The following is a 21061-nucleotide window of genomic DNA, read 5'->3' as shown; positions in this document are numbered from 1 at the left end:
TGGGTATGCTGTTAAATAATGAAAATGAGTATGATGGGATGGTCTTTGGATATGCTGTTAAATAATGAAAATGAGTATGATGGGATGGTCTTTGGATATTCTGTTAAATAAATGAAAAAGGGTCTCTTTTAGTAGTTTTATTTTTATCGTAATTGATTTGTTCAGCCAGTTAGACAAGATGACGTGGTGGACACATGTCACATAGTCTCTAAAGTCTGGGATCACATGCACCTGTACCTGACCATATCACTACTGACCAGCCGCTGACTGGCTTCCTGACTCCCATGATTCTTCTGGTTGTGACAAATCCTCCCCTAAAGACTCCTTTACTTCTGTTTGGTCATTCTGCCAAAAGAGTGCCCCTTCTTCCACAGGCTTCCTTTCTTGGGATGGTATTTTCTGTAAGTAGTCTCTTTCTAAAGGTGGCTTCTGGGAGGGGGATAAGGTTGACTCCTGTAATTCTAAACTCACCGAGGGATCTGTCATTGTGTCAGGACCACTATACACATCATCCGACCTCATAGAGGGCTGTGTGTCTTCCTTTTTCTCGTAATTATTTAGCCTTCTTTCAACCACTTCACGGATCAACACTGAAAGGTTCAGAGGTCATTATGAGTTTCCATACTTTCCTTTTAGATAAGTAGAAGCTATGTTTTTTTGTTTCGTTTTATTTTTGTTTGTTGTTTTGTTTTTGTTTTTTTCAAGACAGGATTTCTCTGTGTAGCCTTGGTTGTCCTGGAACTCACTTTGTAGATCAGGCTGGCCTCGAACTCACAGAGATCCACCTGCCTCTGCCTCCTGACTTCGGCATTAAATGTGTGTGCTCCCACCGCCCATAAATGAGTAGAAAGTACCACTTAGGCCTTTCCCCCTTCCCATTAGCCTTTATAAATTTAGCATATATCAACTATCAATTAATGCATTGAACAAGTTATGTCCTTTCGTCTTTAAATACCAAGTACAAAGCAACAACAAAATATTCCATGATGAAATTACAGAGGGTGGAAACTGCACCCTTGTTTCAGTACAACTGACTAACCAAGTTTAAGAAGCACCACCAACACTAATGTTCCTTCCTCACTTATTCTTCCCCGCTGAGAAGTTTAGGAACAACTCTTATATAAAATAACTTACTGTCAAGCACGGTTCTTCCCACCACGCTGTGCTCCATGGTTTTTTCAACTTGATTCATTAGCCATGGAAGGAATCCTATTTCAATGTCTGCAATAAAGAATTTCATTAAGCATTTCTGCAAATCATTAGTATGTCTTCCCCAATGTAATGATCAGCAGCACCACCTTCTCAACATAAAACATTAAATTGACTCACACAGCATCCGTTTGCCGTATTCTCTACATATGCTCTGCTCAATTTCCCTTCTACTGCAGTAGAAATGGTGTTTTACAGATCATGAGGCTTTCCAGAGTCAAAACACAGTTGGGCCCACAAGCACAATCTGAGACAGGTGAAGGAGGGAGGGCAGAGAGAAGATGCTGGTCTGGGAAACCTTTGCTGAAGTGGGACAAAGCCTGAGCACGAGCATTGCTGGGAAAGAGACTTCGTCCCTTGAGGTCGGAGCCAATGGAGCCTGACCAGCTGAAAGGGGCTCTGGGAAGGGGCCGTCTAGGAAACACTGCTGCTGCGGTGGAGACTAAGCACTTCTATTTGTAGGAACTTTGCTCCAGCTTCAGTGGGAAGTTCACTGTGTTAAGCATTTTTTTTTAAATATTTATTTATTGATTTGTTATGTATACAATAGTCTATCTGTGTGTATGCCTGTAGGCCAGAAGAGGGCACCAGACCTTATTCCAGATGGTTGTGAGCCACCATGTGGTTGCTGGGAATTGAACTCAGGACCTTTGGAAGAGCAGGCAATGCTCTTAACCACTGAGCCATCTCTCCAGCCCCCAAGTGTTAAGCATTTTAACAAGACTGCCCATTAAATCTACACTCAAAGTTTCAAGTTGGTTTTTAGGCATCTATTTAATAGGATGATAATAGAGATGATAGAATACAGTATTTGTTATTATATATGACATATCTCAGGCAAGATTTTTATTTTCAAGCTTTAAACTATGTAACAGACAAAAACAAAACAAAACAAAATCAAGCACTACTGTTTTCTGTGACCAATAGGAAGAAGTCTGCTCTACAGCTTGGATCTTAACTATTTCCCTAAAGCTCACAGTTCTCACTGATGGTGTGCTGGAAGGTGGGGCCTACCTGAGGAAGTGTGTGCTCTTGAAGGGTATGCTGGGACCACACCCCTTTTGTTTACTGTTTTTTGTTGTTGTTGTTGTTTTTTGGTTGTTATTTGTTGTTTGGGTTTTTTTTGTTTGTTTGTTTTTTTGAGACAAGGTTTCTCTGTGTTGCTTTGGAGTCTGTCCTGGAACTAGATCTTGTAGACCAGGCTGGCCTCGAACTCACAGAGATCTACCTGCCTATGCCTCCCAGGTGCTAGGATTAAAGGCGTGCGCCACCACCACCAGGCCAGTTTTGTTTACTGGAACAGCTTTGATTTCCCACAGAGGCCCAGAAACAATGGAGTCGAACAACTCTGTGTGGATCTGTACTGTACTGAAATTCCTGAGGCCGTGCATAGTGGCACACACCTGTGCTTCCAGCACTCAGGAGGAAAAGGAGGATCATGAGTTTGAGGCTGGCCTGTTAGGGCAGTGATCATACATATAAAATAAATTTGAAGCAATAAGAATATTCCTGGTGTAACAGTCAATATAACAAAAATCTCCACAGACCTCTTTCAATTGGATCATAAAAGTAGCCACTGTTCCTGAGACTGTCAAAGACAGATGGGAGGAGGTCAGCCAGGTACCGCTGTGCAAACGCACGAGCTGAGATCTTCTGTGACGTCTCGTTGTGCTTATGTATGATTTCCCACTGCTGTCTCTTACGGCGTTCCTGTGAAGAGAAAGATGTCATTGCATGTGGCTATCTGACTATTTCATCCTCCCAAGCGCTGGAGCCCGTGTGGCCAGGTATGTGGAAGAATCTACAGCTGTCAAAAGTGCTCAGCAAGATAATAAAATTTCTTCTCAAATGAGAAAAACAAACTATGAATTGAAAGAATTTCCCTTTGAAGAGGATAGAGGAGTCGTTAGAGTTTTCTTTATCTTCATCATACTGAAGGTAGATTTACTAAAAAAAAGTGAGAAGGAAGTCCCAAGAGTGGGAGAGGTTCCAGGGGAGGAATACCAGTTTGGTATTTTTTTTAATTAATTTCTTTTTTAGATTTATCTATTTTATGTTGTGTATGAGAGCTTTGCCTGTATTTATGAATTCACACCACATGGGTAGTTTGTTTATTTGGTCTGGATTCTGCATACTGTCTGAGGGGAAGAGACTCTTGCCCACATCTCTGCAGGAAAGCATGTGACAGAGACCAACTGATTGATGGATTAAATTCAGCAGACCTGAGACCAGGCATGCTCCAGGGTCCGCAGCTCCAGCTAGCCAGGCTAGTCGCCAGGCTCGCCAGAGGGGTAAAAAAAAAAAAAAAAAAGTGCTCAGCAAGATGTCTGCAAGGACTCACTGCACTGCAGAATGTTTGAGCATCCGGTGGGCATTGAGCTTATGGAGACATAAAGGAACCTAAGGAAAAACACATCTCCTGACCCATGTTCAAGTAAATTAACTTCTACACTTAACTGTACGCATGCTATTAAAAAGATAATGGCAGCTGGATGTAGTGGCACATGCCTTTAATCCCTGTACTTGGGAGACTAAGGCAGGACAGAATGGCGAGTTAAATGCTCTCCTGGGTTATACAGGAAGACCTTGTCTAAAACAACTATGATAGATAATGACATGTGCTTTTATTAGTAACATCATAAAGTAGTACAAATAAGAATTGTATCCTTATGAGTCTTCCATCAAAGAATACCAGCTAATTGTTTGACTTGTGTTTAGTACCAGGAGTGAGACTATGTCTCCTGCTAAGGGCGCAGAGACTTCCTCAGGTGAGATAATCGCCTTTTACCCAGTAAATGCCTAGTACCTCTTTGAATTAATAAAGATGAAATGACTTGGAAGGTCATGAAGCTTGCTGTGCTGTGTGTGGCTGTCTCCTTTAGGTCATATCACATCTACAAAGCTAAAGAATGCTTTTCAATGTGCCTATATAAAAGTGGGAGCATTAACATATTTTTAAATACTCTATTTTCAAGGTTTAAAAACATATACAAATCTAGATGACTTATGTTCTAGAGTTTTCCCATATATATATATATATATATATATATATATATATATATATACACACACATATACATATATATATTGATAATTTTGTTATTTCAATGTAGTTTCTGCAGAAAGTATCTATTTTATATATGCAAGCAAAGATTTGCACAGGAACATGCCTTACTATGAGTCCTATGTTCTTCATATAAATAATTAGTAATTTTGGAAGAAGATACAAAATCCAGTTGATTAAGTATTGAGTATAATTTCCCAGCAAACGTACTTTTCTTGACAGTAATTTGGGCTCTTTGGGAAATCATTCTCATTGGTTTAAGTACTCTGGCACTATGCCTTGTTTCAGTGCATAAGAAAGGGTAACAGCCACTGTTAATACCAGAAAGACCTTTAAATAGATTAAATATAGATTTTTCTGTTAAATATTAAAATGAGTTATACAACTTTTCTTACTGAAGATTCATAAAAGATACTTTGGAAACCAGAGCCTGGCCACCAGGAGACAGACTTAGCGCTCTCTGCAGATCTCTGCTGATTACCCCCACAAACCTCTTTCCTTCCTTTCATCTCTCTGCTGCTGGATGATGGCAAATCAAGGTATTCCTTTCTAGCGCTCCTCTGAAGCTCTTGATATTTAAGAGCGCCATCCAGCTTGGACACATGTAATATAGGACCTGCACTTCATTGGGAGCTTTTGGAAGCTGACTAAGGTAGATTAATAGAAGGTGGAATTTACAACGTAAGTCAACAATGAGAGATTTATGATCTACAAGAGAGATCTGAGCAACGAATATTGTAGATCTTCTTCACATGTATTTAAAAAGACCACCAGCTTTATGTAAGCTTGAATGTAATGTATTAAGTAGCCAAAAGACTAACAATCAGCTTCAGGTACCATATATAAAAGATGGAAGGCCTTGGGTCCATTCCCAAAGAAATGAGAGAGGAAGTAAGAGAGCCAGACAGACAGACAGGCAGACAGGAAGGCAGGCAGCTCTACCTTCTCTTCTCGGTGCCGTCTCTCTTGCTCTTCCAATCGCTGAACTTCAGCCAGCTCCACATTGCGTATTTCTTCGTATGCATACTGATTGGCTCGCAGATTGGCCAGCTCCTCCTCTTCCATGACTTCCAGGAGGGCCTGTTCAATCGTCTTCCCCACCAGAACTTGTAACATTGGTTTGACTTCAAGGTCAAAGTCAAAGAGCTTAAACACAGAAGAAAGCAAACACAATTTGAATCCTGAAGCAAATGTGTAAGAGAATGCAAAGAGAATGCCAGCAGGAGATGGCTGTGCTGTTTGTGTGTCAGGCTCTGCACAGCCTCTGTGTCTGCACTCTCAAAGCAGCCCTACAAGGCACACAGCAGCGTCTTCTGATTATAGGCAAAAATCTACTAAGTTAAAATAATAAAAAATCTACATTTATCAATATGAACTCCAACGCTCAATGATTTTAAGACAGAACTCTGAAACTAAAGGGAAACGTCCCCGTCTTTCATGGTCTGTTTTTTTTCCTGCTAAACATTTACTGACTCAGGACCAAGAATAGCATACATCTGAAGTGATTCATGTCGAACATCAGAGCTTTCTATGCAGTGACTGAAAGCTAACTTTGTCTTCTAATTTTAATGACAAACTCCTTGCACTTCTCTACTCCATTATTCATGTAGTCATTACTTTTTATTCCATTAACTGACCTATTCATGCATTCTACATGGAGATGAAAATGCCATTCAGAATTTTTAAACATGTAATCCCTTCATTTCCACAAGTGACTTATGTCCTAACTGTATGTCCTCTTTGAAGAAAGAAGGAAGCCAGAAGGATGTACTGTACCTCTCCTTCTAGTATCTGGGTGGCCACATCTTTGCCAGTTTTGGCAGGAATGAAGAGCGGTGTTGGTGGTCTGTCCAGAAACGCATCCGTCTGGCATTCCATGTCGACTTCAACTATGCGGTCAGCAATCTCTTCAAGGTATAATTCTAGGAAGAACATTATGTACTGTGGGTTCACAATTAACTATGGTTTATTTAAGGCATTCCCATGTTTGTGAAATGTCAACAAATAGAAGTTATCAGGCACGGGGGCACATAACTGCTACCCCAGCACTTAGGAGGCTGAAGCAGGAGGAGCTACATTTTAGGCCAACCCAGGATCCACAGTAAGAGATCGCATTTCTAGTAAATACAAGATTTGCTATAATCGTGTGTCACATGCTTGGGGTTTGAAGAATCATGCATCAAATCAAACTGCTCTTTGGTATTCTCTCTATGCACAGTTTAGACATAGACAGTTTAATAAATAAATGCCACGTTTATAACTTGATGAGGCAGGGCAATGTGGTACCACAGGAAGACTTGAACACTGAACACAGGATCCAACCAAGATAGAGCTCTCTGTCCTAAGTGTCTCATGTGTAAAAAGATCAAAGTTAATTGCCACATAGACTCTTTTTTAACATAAGAAAATCATAGGGAAAGAGCCAGAGGCAACAGTATATAAGAAGTAGGGACTGGATCACTTATATTCAGATCACATGAATATTATTTGTCCAGTCTTCTGTGGCGTCTACAAAGTGAATGCTTGAGACAGCACAATCGAGGTACAAAAAAAAATTAGTAAAACCTTTCATGTTTTGAGTTTACAGTTTTGTGTTGGTCACATTTATAGCTTTTGACACATCAAGGACCAAGACTAAGCCTTAGTTGTTAGAATCACAAAGATGGCTAATCATTGGCACTCACTCATTCTCGGCTTGGCTCAAGGGCAGGGGGAAGTTTATTCTTTTTGCTTTTACTCCAGAAAGAACCTTGGTGAATCTGCTCATGGTCTTCACTAGGTAGAAGAATCTCAAGTCACATTAGTCTATGGAAAATACCAAGTACTGTCAGCTTACCAAGGTCTGTCAACAGGAAATGCTTTGTCCAGCAGAGTGCACAAAGCAGTAAATCCTGGAGCCTGCTTTAGGGCACCTAATGTGCAAAGCCATGGAGAGAAAGGGAGAGAGAGGCGGTGTGACAGGCAGATGACTACATACGAGTAGGGCCACCTTTCGGACAGACAAGTCAAATGTCCACACAGAGCTGCGAAGTCTCATCAGTCTTGATGAAAAGTGACTTAAGTTGGGTTGTGAGTAATAATGCTACTCTGAAATTGTGCTGGCTAATTTTGTCAACTTGACACAGTCACCTGAGAGGAAGGGACCTCGATTAACAAAACGCCTCCATAAGATCCGCTGTAGGTGAGCCTGTAGGGCATTTTCTTAATTAGTGATTGATAGGGGAGGGCCCAGCCCATTGTGGGCTGGTGGAAAGCAGGTTGAACAAGCCACTGGGAGCAAGCCCGTAGGCAGCACCCCTCCATGGCCTCTGCATCAGCTCCTGTCTACAGGTTCCAACCCTGTTTGGGTTCCTGTCCTGACTTCTTTCAGTGGTGAACTGACACGTGGAAGTATAAATCAAACAAACCCTTTTCTCCCAACTTGCTTTTGTCATGGTGTTTCATCACAACAGGGGTAACCTTAACTAAGACAGCCATATAATATGAGGGAAGGGCTGAGAGAATTAGTAGTTAGAAAACTCTTATCAAGTCCAAATCCCTACTTATAGCTCTCTCAACATTATAACATGTGTTCTATGTAGCTGCTTCCTGAACAGACTTCCCTACCATATTTCTGGGGAGAACCATAAATAATAGAAAGGAAAGAAAAGGTAAGTTTCAGTGGACTGACAGGAACCGCTCGTGAGCAACGATGCCAGCAGCATGGTCAGGTACCTGTCTGCACATCCACGTGCTTTCTGCCCTCCACGGGCTCAGGTGTTCGAGGTCTGAGCTGCTCTTGGGCTCGCTTTCTGGCAAGAGCCCTCCTCCTGGCCTGCTGTTGTCGTTGAAGCTCTAGAGGATCAGGCTGTCCGGGCTGAGAGGGACAGATAAGGCTTAGAAACACCAGACATCAGTTCTCAGAGTAGGCAGCCGCTGCCATTGACAAAGCACTCCCAGGCTAGCACCAAAGCATGTGTCAGCTGATGCCTCCTGGTGACTGGGGGTGTGGTCAGATGATGCCAAGCTAACAGCAAATCCACACTGGGACACATAGGTGTAGAGTTCTAGCTAATCACCTGGTTTTCCTCAAGCAACTTCTGGTGCCTAGTAAAACGGATGCATTTATTCTGTTACAGTAAACTTTGGTAGATAGTTAAGAAATCAAAAACTAGTAGGACTTTTTAAAATCTGAATTCAATTGAATAGATTTCCCTTAAAATTTTTATCAGTTCAAAAAGAAAACATCCTGGGTCCAAAGAAAGCTTCTTCAAGTCAACAAAAAGCTGACTAGAGGCTGAAAATACTGTCCGTTTTAAGTCAAGACAATCATGAAAAGAAAACCTGACTGAACATCTCCTGACCCCCATGTTTTTATTTTTAGTCAACATAAAGCAATTGCATTTATTTACAGGTCACAGTGTGACATTTCAACATACATATACAATGTGCAGTGATCAGATTATCACAACAAGCATGTGTGTCATTTTTTTGAGTTGGGAATACAGAAAATCCTATTATTTATATAAAAATGTTTTTAAATAAGGAATTCTACAGCAGATAACTTCTTGAGCGTGACTTGCTTTTACTAAGCACTTCCCTGAGAGTCATCTGGGCTGTACCATGTCCCAATAATCTAACTACTTACCCCTTTTTGTTTAAAGATATTTTTATTTTTAATTATGTGCATATGTGGGTCCATAGACTAGGAGTTTATAAGAGGGCCCTGGATCCCCTGGAGCTGGAGTTACAAGTAGTTATGAGTCACCCGACATCGGCACTAGGAACCAAAGTCAGGTCCCCTTAACTCCTGGGCCTCTCCAGTATCCCACCCCCAACTCTGCCTTCACTGAGTAGTACAAGTTGGCTGAATGAACACACCAGTTTGATTTTAAACATTTACCTAATGGGAAAGAAAACCATTTAGAATACACTTTCGCCTTCTTTACACTACACATGAAGTAGCTCTGAATATTCCTACACAGGCTTATGTGCAAAGGTAAGTAAGTTTCCATGTCTATTTCATACACACAGACACAACTGTAGGTTTGAATATTTCTTTCCATTTGCTATGTATCCTTGAAGCCCTTATTGCCAATTTCTAAATGTTAGTGTTGGAATAAGTGTATATTAAGTATATCACAATAGCTTAAAATTTCATTTCCCCTTGGCTAATGCTGAACATCTTTTGATGGGCTTGTCATCAGTATCTTCCTCTGCTCTCAACTTTTGACAGGTTCTATTTGGTTTGCATAGCTTTTAGCTTTCAAGCTCTGAGAATTACATATTTTCAGTATAAGACACTGGTCAGATGTGCAGCTTGTCTGTTGAAATATGATGTTGTCTGTTTCATAGCTTGCCCTTATACATCTGTATGAGGCTTTTCATCAGTCCAGCTTCATTTCTGTGTGTGCTACCCTCTCAGGTCATGCAATCCCTGCACTCTTCCCAAGGTTATTGAGGTTTTCTCCTACAAGTTTTATATTTCACATTTAAATCCATGATCCATTTGATTTCTTCCCCTCAGTTTCTTTGAGACAAGATCTCCCTATGTAGCTCAGGTTAGCCTCAGCCTCCCCAAGTGCTCTGCCCTTTGTGTATAGAATTGCTTTGGTATTTTAGGGTCTATGGTGATTCCACAGAAATTTCAGTACTGTTAAGAATGTAATTGGTTAGCTCTTTCTTCTTCAAGGTTTGATACAATTTGGCAGTGACTCCATTTAGTCCTTACTTTTTTTTTTTTTTTTGGTTTTTCTGTGTAGCTTTGGAGCCTGTCCTGTCTTGGAACTTGCTCTATAGCTCAGGCTAGTCTCAAACTCACAGAGATCTCCCTGCCTCTGCCTACTGAATGATGGGATTAAAGGTGTATGCCACTACTGCCCGGCTTAGTCCTTTCTTTGCAACCTAGAAAGTGGTCTCTTTTAGAGACGGTTCTAGGAGCTGCTGAGGGGGTGTGTGCTCCTTTGTTAGATGGAATATTCTGTCAACATTAGGCCCATTTGACCCATGGCACAGTTAACCCTGAAGTCTGTTGACTTCTAGTTTGGAGAGAGTGGGGCACCGAGGCCCCCTTCCTTCTATTACTGCAGCAGGTCTTCTCCACGTTAGCGTTGCTTTTGTTTGGAGCACACACATTTGCATTTACGACTGTTATGTCTTGGTGAACTGTCCCCTTTACTAATGCACAGTGGTCTTCATCTCTTCTAGCTCATTCTGAAGTCTACTTTATCACCTGCCAGAAAAACTACCTATGCCAACTGATTTTTGGCTTCTATCTAAATTGACTTCCATCCTTTGGTTCGTGGTCTAGACCCGTGAGCTGTCTCTTGGAAGTAACAGATGGAACTTGTTTTGTTTTGTTTTTCAATCTAATCAGCCAGTACTCTTTACTGGTGAGTTGAGTCCATTTACATATGAGGTTATTGAGGGATGTTTGCTAGTATTTGTGACTTTATTGGCTGCTGTGTTGGTTTTAGGTTTTTATAAATTACTATAGGTTTTCTTGTTTACTGTGTTGGACTTGATGGACTCCTTCCTAGCTCTCTGTCGTCAGTCTATCTGACATGAGAGTCACAATGTGCTCTGGGAACTGAGACATTCTTCCTCCACTGAGGACAGTGCTCTAGGTATCTTCTGACGTGCTGGAGTGTCTTCACATGGCTCATTTCCTCATCACTCTAGTGATGGGTTTCCCGGGACAGTGGCCTTGGCTGCAGTTATTTTCTTTCAGGGTTTAAACTCTACCCTCCATGCTTCCTGGCCGTTAGGGCTGTGATGTTTTTCTGATATGTCTGCTTTTGTAGGTGAGTTGTTTCCCTTTCATAGTTTTTAATACTATTTTTCTGTTTCGTATTTTTGATATCTTGAGTAAAACTGTCCAATCAAATGGTGTATCTGTGCATCTCTCTCAGGCGGCTCACAAGCACCTTTACCCTAGCACCTGATGCCTCTGACCTTCTAGGGCACCTGCACCCATGTACACACTCGCACACATACACATAACTAAAAATAGAAGTCTTTATATAGAATAATGTTTGCGTACTGTATCTTCTTCCATAATTTTACTTTGGACCTAATTGCAATTAAAGGGATTTTCCTTACACATAGAATGTAGTTGGATTATGTTTATAATCTCTGCTAACTTCTAACTACTTCATTCAGACCATTTATGTTTAATAAAGTCATTGATAAGATCATATCACATGACAGGGTATAGGCTGTCATTTTTGTTTTCTATTTGTTTATTGTTTTGAAATTCTCTGCATTTTTTTTTGAATTTCTATGGGCATAATACTTACATAATAAGTTACAACATAGCAACTTACAATGTTGACTTGGCACCTTTTTTGTTTTTCAGACCTAGGAATCAAATCCACAGCCCTATGCATGTTAGTCAAATACTCTATTGCTGAGGTGCATCCCCCCTGGCATCTAGTTTTAAAATGTCTAACGTTCGGGGCTCAGTTACTCTTACATGTTTTCAATAATATAGCCCATCTAAAACTGATCCTTCCAATGACCACTGGTCAACTAAGACATAGCTCCTCCTAGTCAGCCAAGCATCTGCCTTCCTGCTGCCTTTATAAGGGAGATTCAAATGTTCGCTTTGAATGCAGAGTGATCATCTCTGACCATAGCACGACCTCCTGGAACGAGTGTCTTGAGCCCGAACGAATGGCTCGACATGGGCCAATGAAAGCTCCCGGTGGGAACCTGCTAGCAGAACAGCAGTGATGCTGTCCCCATCACTTCTCTCCTTCCAACTCAGTGTTCCTAAGTTAGATTTTGATGAGGCTTGGCATGGACTTGACTTCTCCTTGGGGTTTACCGTGCCCTGGATCTCTTGACTCTTAAGTCTGTCATTAAGTTTGTAGACTTTTCACGCACTATTTATTCAAATAGCTTTCCCCCATGTGATTTACTTTCTTCTGAGTCACTAATTTCTTCCTGTGTCGTCTCCAATGCACTACTGACAGTCCAGTGAGTGTTTTACTCTGCTTTAGTTGTCAGTTCTACAGTTCCCATTTGGTCCATTTTTATATTCTCTATTTCTCTGCCAAGTTGCTTATTTGTTTGTATAAAATATTCATATTTTTTCACTTCTGGTCAAGATAATTTTGACTGCTTTACATTTCCTACATTTTATAATTTCTACATCTGAGTCTCATGTATTGTCATCTTGATCACTTTATCTCATAAGAGACTATCCTGGTTTTTATAATGAGTAACTTCTTTTTTTCTAGACAGGGTTTTTCTGTGTAGCATTGGAGCCTGTCCTAGAACTCACTCTGTAGACCAGGCTGGCCTCGACTCAGAGATCTGCCTGTCTCTGCCTCCTGAGTGCTGGAATTAAAGGTGTGCACTGCCCCTGCCTGGCGATGAGTAACTTTTTTTTGTTGGAGACTTGGAACTCTATGTTGTGGGACTTCAGGTACTACTTAATCTTTTCAGTAGGAGGTCATTCATTTTGCAGTAGGTACATGTTTGGAGGGAATGGGAGTCTAACTCCCTGCTAGGCTCTACTTAAAGGTACTGGGTGGGGCATAGATCTGCTGATGCAGGTGTTTGGATGTGGCGGGGCAGGAAGGGCCACAGCCCCTACTGTTACCATATTGTTTCTCCTTATTACTATTAGATAATACATTTAGCTCCACACTGGTTTTGTTACCAGCACTCAGAAAAAGCAGGGCACCAACTTGTGTTGTCTTCTACTACCTACCTCATACCTCACTGTGGCTGCATGAGGGTGGAAATTCAGCTTTCTGCTCTACTTTTGTGGACAGTGTTTCAAAATGTGGAGTAGGGTATGGCTTTGCACTCTTGCTGGGTATGTGGGAAGTGGGTTGTTTTGCTCTGTATGTGGAATGAGAGTGTTCCCTACTTTGCCCAGACTCACTGGTACTGTGAGAGTGTCTGGCTGAGGTATGGATCCCCCTGGTGTTGTGCCTGCGGGCTGGTGGTATGCTTCTCTAGCATCATGAGCATGTTATGGAGAGGTAGAGAGGAAGTCTGGGAACACAGGCTGTGCTGCTTTTCAGCTGAGTCTCAAAGTCCCCGGCCAGGCTGCAGCCGTCCCTCCTCAAGTCTTTTAGGGTTTCTGGAGTGTGTCTTAGGGGGTTTAGTCCTAACAAGGAGGAACAGGAAGTTTTAGGGCAGATTTTTATAGTAAGGTGCTGATTATTTGACTAAGAAGTCACTGTAGTGCTAAACAAAGTGACACAAGATGTCTAGACCCCATGTGTGGATCTTCCTGGCTGGACCTAAGTGTCTAGAGAAGCTTGTTAAAAAACACACAGTCCTGATAGTGAGTCTGTCTGGGGAAAACAAAACATAGTTCGGTGTTCAAGCCCTAGAGGTCCTGATACAGGAGACTGGGGTAAGGGGGAAGGCTCCAGATGATGCTGATGCAGACCCAGGCATGGGAGCTGTTGCTCTGACTGTAACATTCACAGATGGCCATTGCAGGGCTTACAGAGTTACTACATGTGACATCTATGCCAAGAAATAGCCACTTACTACTACGGCATGTCTCATTCAACTCTGTATCCTAGCTATTCAGACTAGCTAGACCCTGAAACTCAGTAAGTATTTCTGATTGGGTAAAGAAAAGACATGCAATTCAGACTTCTGATTAGTATCAGCAGTAGAGGATAAGACAATCTAAACAAACAGAATGTGTCAGACACCAGCCAGAGCATGGCTTCACACTAGTGGTGTCTGTGAACTGTTGTTTAAAGGAGCGGTGGGGCTGTGTCCCCGGCACCCGGCCGCCCGCATGGCTAGCTTATGCCCTGAAATAATTACACGGAAACTGTATTCTTTTAAACACTGCTTGGCCCATTAGTTCCACCCTCTTATTGGCTAGCTCTTACATATTGATCTAACCTATTTCTAATATTCTGTGTAGCACCACGAGCTGGCTTACCAGGAAAGATCTTAACCTGCGTCTGTCTGGAGTGGGAGAATCATGGCGACTGCCTGACTTGGCTTCTTTCTCCCAGCATTCTGTCTGTTTACTCCACCCACCTAAGGGTGGCGGGAAGCGGCCCGCAGCTCCTACTACAGATAACTGCTTAAATTGATCTGCAGAGACTTAGTACAAAATCCAGAGTCAAAGTTTAGAAGCTTTCAGAGGGTTCACTAGAATCCTGTTCAGTAAAATATTAGGACTTATTTTAGTAATTATTTACTGTGGAAAATACATGAAATGTAAAAGCTACCACTTCTTCTTTTCTTAGGGTGGGGAATATACAGGCTGGTTCATCCTGTAGAGCAGACTGAAGAAAACAGGTTTCTTTAGTACCGTGAGTGCAGCAGACAGGGCGGAAACAACGCTGCATACCACATCCATCGTCCTGATGTACAACTCCATGGTACTGAGCACAGCCACCCTGCTGTGACCAGCACTACTACTCAGTCTGGGAACTGCTTGCCCTTCTGGAACTCCAACTCTAGACCCCCAAACAGTAACTCCTTTTCCCTCTAGCTCCTGCACGTACCACTAGACCCACATATCTATGCACATACATACACACATACTATATGCATATGCATGCATACATACTTCAGGGTAGTGTTGGAGACTGAACTGAGGGCCTTGCACGTGATGAACAATTACTCTATCATGACCCACACCTCCAGCTTCTATGTATTTTAAAAAAATTTACTCTTCAAGTTATTTTTAATTTCGTTTTATAAATATTTTAGGTAACAGATCAAAATTTGACACAAACATACAACTGATCCTTGAGCACAGATAACATGGAAGCTGTGTTAGACAACTGTCCTCGTTAGTGTTTATTGCCAACCTGACACGAACCAGAGTCAGCTGGGAAGAGAGAAGCTCAACTGAGAACCACATTGGATTTGCCCGGGGCCTTGTCTGTGCAGGCCTGTTTTGACGAATGAGCTAATGACTGATGTGGGGCCAATCCCACTGTGGGAGGCACCAACCCTAGGCTGTGTAAGATTGAGCTCCTGTTCTGACTGTCCTGAATGCTGGGCTGCTACCCAAAGTGTAGGTCATATAAGAAAGTGTAAACCTTTCCTTCTCTAACTACGTCTGCTCTCAGTGTTTGTTACAACAGTGGAAGTGATGAGGACACCCTCGGACTGCTTACCACCTGTCCCGTGGGGAGTGCATAGGTGTTGCCTCGGATCACCCTTCTGTCATACATTATGTTTCCATAATTCAAAGGTTCGTCAGCTCTGTAAAACAGAAAATTCTAAGTGAATGGTATATTATTTTAATCCATTAAGTGAACCTATTTCAATAGAATTAAGATTAAACATATCTTGTAGAATCTGGAGAAATGGCAGATAAGAGCACTTGCTCTTCCAGACGACTTGGATTTGGTTCCCAGCACTCACATGGCATCTGACAACCTCTGTAATTCCAGTTTCATGGGACCCTGTGTCTCTAGTATCTGACACACACATATGCATGCAGATAAAAACATGTGTACATATAAAATAAAAATATTTAAGATGTATAAAAGAAACTGTAGTAAGTCATAACAGACAGACAGCTATCATTTATATAACAGTTACTATATGGCTGGACCTTACAAATTTTATTTATTGCTAACAATAATTTCATGTTGGGAACTAATACTCCTAATTAACAGGAGAAAAATGGAAAAGAACCTGCCCACATCCCCCTCCTAGTAAGACACAGAGCTGGGCTCAGTCTGTAAACACTGAAGACTGTTGAGCAAATGTGAAAGTCCCACTCAGGGGCTGAAATGCGCATTTAGTAACAGACCAGTTTAGAAGGAAAGTCAGACTTCGCACTGTTCTTCTAAAGGTGATGCTGAAATGTCAGCCAATTTGAATATCAGGAGCCGAATGAGCGTGAAGAGCACAGCCCCATGGCTGGCCCTCGAGGCTGTCAGTGATGGCTGTCCATAGCTGTGAGGCCCACCCTCAGCCTACACCCAGACAGGCTATCAGAGCTGACTGCGTGGGCTAAGCTGCTGCAGACTGAAGCCTCTCCTGAACACACGGGCATGTTTTCCTGTCCGCGTTACTTGGTCTCAGGTTGTGCCAGCTCCTGCACGGGACGGCTCTCTCTTCTAGCCCTGTGCACTGCTTCCAGAGCTGTTTCCGGCTACTTAGCTAGACTTCCTAAGGGCTCAGCTTTCTGTCCACCAGCAAAGCTTCACTCATAACCCACATGGCAGTTTTATTTTCTTTTTAGTTCAGTACTCTCAACTCCAGGCATATCCAGCTGCCTAGAGATACCTTACTAAGATGTCTAGAAGGCAGTTCCAACACTGAGCTAGTCTTCTCCCCTGCCAGCTTATTACTTCAAGTGTTTTCTATTTGACTAAAAATGGTTCCAATGACTACAGCTGTGACTTACTCGAGAACGCTGGGAGTCATGCATGACCACATTCTCTTCTCCATCCCTACAGCTAGCAGGGATTTCTGACTCCATGCCCCAGTCTTCCTTACACCATCTGTTGCTCAATTGACATCCCTGTCTTTTACCTGGACAGCCAAAAGTCCTCTTTTAGCTGAACAGAACAAAATTTCTTCTCAATTTATTCTATGTTCACTGAGACCAGTGGCATTTTAGAAGAGCAGCGGTTCCAAACTGGCTAATGCCTCCTACCACTAATCACAATAAGGGAAGATACTGGGTTGACACTGTCGAAACAACAAGCTCCATGACACTGACGGTTGATATGGATGCAATGTACAGGTTTAAATATTCTTGGAGGACAGGTACATTGTATTCATTCACATTAAGTAAATGTATGCCTTAACAATCACATTCCTAAGAACCTACCTCCCAGAAGTAAAAGGCCTAGCACACACAGTTGTTTGTCAAACCTCATTCTTTGTAGCAAAATCTGGAAGCAAACCAAGTATCTATCAATAGTGCAAAGTTTTAGCAGTGACGGTTACACCACACTCGGCATTATCACAGCGCCATGGAAGACAACTGAGCACTCCAATTACTAAGAGGGCAGAGGTGGATCAGACCTGTGTATGTTACTGTTGCCATGAAATAAACTGTAATGGTTCATCTTGATTGACTGGCTTGACAGATACCTAGGGGACCAGTAAAACAAAGTTGTAGGTGTCTGTGAGGATGTCCCAGGGTGATTAGATCAGGAACTCTCTGACTCAATAATGTAAGCTATTGGTGGATTCATCCTTGCAGACTATGGAGATGTGGACTTACAGACAGCTGGGTTTAACTGGATGAAGTGACGTCACTTAGGAGTATGACACTGAAGAGGGAATCCTGGCTCGGGATCTTCCCTGTCATTTTCTCCTCTGCTTTCTGGTTGCCATGACGTGAGCATTTCTGTTCCCTCACACCCTTCCCACCATGATTCTCTGCCTCACCTCCAAAAACATGGAGCCAAATGACCATGTACCAAAACCTCTGCAAGTGGGAGCTGAAATAAGTCCTCTCCCTCCTCTGATAGTGTTCCTGGTCCCTGGTCAATGAAAGTTCACTAGCATGCGTGCGCGCGCGCACACACACACACACACACACACAGAGAGAGAGAGAGAGAGAGAGAGAGAGAGAGAGAGAGAGAGAGAGAGAGAGAGTTATTGTTGTTTATCCACAAATAAGAAGCCATGAATTTGAATATAAATATGTGAGCCTGGAAAGAAGTAGAGAAAAATGCATACAAAACTGATAATATGGTTTGCCCCTTGGGAAATGAAAGTAATGCCACCTACTTCCTGGAGCTGTTGCGAGGGCTACCTGGCACCACCGCTGCATTTAATAAACGGGAACAATTCTCATGCAGACATGTTTTTAAATCTGAATTAAAAAGTTACATAAATCCGTCTGTGTTGTAGGCTATTTGATCACACTGTGAACCCCAAGTTTGTGTTAATTAAATAAAACCTTAGGTCAAGAGGCAGCACCAGCAACTAGTTGACAGGAAGCAGCATTGAGAGTAGAGGGAGTCTGGGGAAACGGACAGAGAAATGCGCAGGCAATAATGAGGAGGGACTTGAGTTTGGCAGCTTTTTTGGTTTGGGTCATGGGAAGAGAAGCTCTCTTGCTGGGTCACTGGCTAAGGAGAAAGGTCAGACATGTCTCATGGGTTTTAGTCAGCACACATTTCTTCTCTGAGAACTCTGGAGGCCAGAGGCCCACAGCGGGTCTTATAGGATAAGACTCATCTGGAGACAACATCTGGAGTGTTCTGCTGCCTTTTCCAGCCTCTAGAAGGCGCCCCAGTCCCCAGGCGTTCGCCTCTGTGATGGTTAATACTGTCAGTGTGACAGGATCTAAAATCATCTGGGAGACAAACTTCAGGGTATGTCTACGAGAGAGTTTCTAGACTGGGTTAACTGAGGTGAGAAGACCCGTCCTGTGTATGGCATCGCTCCACGTCTGGGGTCCCACAATAAATAGAAAGGAGAAAGCAAGCTGAACACCAGCCCTCATCTCTCTCTGCAACGTCACCACCATGCCACTTTCCCTGCTACGATGAACCACAAGTCAAAATGAACTTTTCCTCCGTCTGATGTTTGATTGCTTCTGTCGGGTACTTCTGATGAAAGCCACCAGAGAGGGGTGACTAAGAGTCCTCCTCCAGCCTCTGCGTCCCTTTCCCCTTTCATTTGTTTGGGCTCCCAGAGACGACACTGGCCCTGCCCAGACTTTCAGGACAGCCTCCCCATCCTAACAGCTGAAAAGACTGAAAAGGGCTCCTGGCCTGACACCGGCCCGGCCCAGACATTCATGACCACCTACCTTCTTAACATCTGAATAGACAAGGTTGAGAGCTCACAGGTATTGGGGATTCAGGAGAGGCCATCTCTAGGGAACCAACAACGTTCTGGCTACCAGAATAATGTTAAGCTTCATTTGCTCAGCGTCAAACAAAAGGTAGAGAGCAAGTTTTTTATTTATTTGTATTAAAAATACCTTTATATAATATTTGTTATATATTATATAAAGTATATTATATAAAGGTTTATATAATCTTGACTAACAGATTTGTAAGAGAAGAATGTCATATTTTGGTTTGGGCACAAGCCTACAGGTCAATGTTGCTGCATTTATGTATTTGTGATTGCTTAACTACCAACAAATACATAATTATAATACATATTATATGCAACTCTTCTCTGAAATATTTGGAACTATATGTATTTCAGATTTTTTTCCTCACAGTTTGGAATATTTGCTCATATATGACTCAAATGTAAACATGTTTTATATATGCCTTACATACACAGCCTGGAGGTAATTATATATAATATTTTTAGTGTATCTGTATTCTATGACCAGTCACACAATGTCCTATGTGGAACTTTCTAGTGCAGCATCATGGCACTCAAAGAGCTTCAGAAGGTGTGGGGACTAGAGCGAAGGCTCAAGGGCTAAATGCTCCTACTGCTTCTTCAGCAGACCAGAGTTTGGTTCCCAGCGTTCATGTGAGGTAGCTCACAACCCTCTGCATGCAGCTCCAGGGGATCTGATGCCTTCCTCTGGGCTCCACTAACACTTGTGCTGTACACATACACTCACGCACGCACACACACATTTAAAAAGGTTTCACATGCTTGGAAAGATGGCTCAGCGTTCAATTCCCATGATGGCTCACGACCATCTATAGTGGTTGCCCTCTTCTGGCATAAAGGCACACATTCAGAAAGAGCACTCATCCATAAATAAAAATAGTTTCACATTTCCAGATTAGGGATGCACAAACTACTAAAACTTCTGGTTTGAAAATGAGAAAACTTGTACTCTAATGGTTTCTTTCAGTTCTACAATTTATTGTGCTACAAAAAAGGCAGGTGCCCTTGAACCACATCAGGGTTGGCTTAATCTGAAAGCTTTAAGTTACTCTGAGAGTAAAATGAGATTTTCTCATAGCTAATTATAAAACTGGGATTCAGCCCAATCATATACCCATCAAGATAATTTGTAATCTTGACTCCATTTGACACACTGCTAACCAGTCTAGACATGTGTTGTCTGGAGTTACTTACTAGGGTCAACAGAGAAACTGCTAAACAAGATTAGATTAAGAACCTTGTAGAACAGAGGCAGACTGACCTAAAGACATTCATTCTTTGGACATGGTTATATAATTTAGCTAATGGCAGTCACCTCAATATATTCTTTATAAGGGTATCATGGAAGGTAACCATTCCTGTGGTATGGGTCTCTATGTTCTGGTTTGTTAACTACTTTCATGAAACACTTTACTTTGCATTTCTGCATTACTTTGATACACTGATCTATTAGTAAACACACTATTTCAACATAAAAATCAACTAACTATAAGAAACAACTCAGCCATCCTACTGATCTATTTCTGAGTGAGCTAGGATAACAGGTTTGTGCCAGGCCTGGCCCAGAGTTAAAATTCAGCTTACACTGAGAACTTCCTGTGTGGCAGGCAAGGTCCAAGGTGAACAAAAGGTACAGAGATGCCTGCTTCCATAAATCTCTCGCTCTTAAATCCTGCTATTCCAAAACTTGAAGCTTACGGAAAGAACTCCAAGAGAACTATCAACTCCGTGGTCTTTATTACATATATAGGCCTAAATTCAGCAAATATTCACTAGAGTAGCAATATGTTTTGTGGTCCTGCATGGAAGGCTAATCCACCCAGACCGGGGTGGAAAGAGCTGTATGTGGTTGGCTCTTTCATTTGGTACATGCTATCCATGTACTGAAGGCTAATCCACCCAGACCGGGGTGGAAAGAGCTGTATGTGGTTGGCTCTTTCATTTGGTACATGCTATCCATGTACTTCTCTGTGCTTCACTTTCCCAGTCTGCATGATGGAGTGATGAAACCAATAAAAGACC

General features: G+C 42.2%; 1 protein-coding gene across 1 annotated transcript in view; it reads right to left on the bottom strand.

Annotated features, from left to right (window-relative positions):
- Positions 1-21061, bottom strand: part of Rsph3 (radial spoke head 3 homolog) — a 46718-nt gene that overhangs the window by 24700 nt on the left and 957 nt on the right. The window contains exons 2-8 of the mRNA XM_005363502.3: positions 15373-15460; positions 7988-8129; positions 6050-6195; positions 5216-5419; positions 2757-2919; positions 1135-1221; positions 472-590 (exon numbers count right to left, since the gene is read on the bottom strand). Of these exons, the coding sequence (XP_005363559.2) occupies positions 472-590; positions 1135-1221; positions 2757-2919; positions 5216-5419; positions 6050-6195; positions 7988-8129; positions 15373-15460 (949 nt within the window). The remainder of the gene's footprint in view (positions 1-471; positions 591-1134; positions 1222-2756; positions 2920-5215; positions 5420-6049; positions 6196-7987; positions 8130-15372; positions 15461-21061) is intronic.

Source organism: Microtus ochrogaster, linkage group LG9, assembly GCF_000317375.1.
Source record: "Microtus ochrogaster isolate Prairie Vole_2 linkage group LG9, MicOch1.0, whole genome shotgun sequence".
NCBI lineage: Eukaryota > Metazoa > Chordata > Mammalia > Rodentia > Cricetidae > Microtus > Microtus ochrogaster.
The sequence above is the reverse complement of the archived record's forward strand: the minus strand, read 5'-3'. Positions and strand labels throughout refer to the sequence as shown.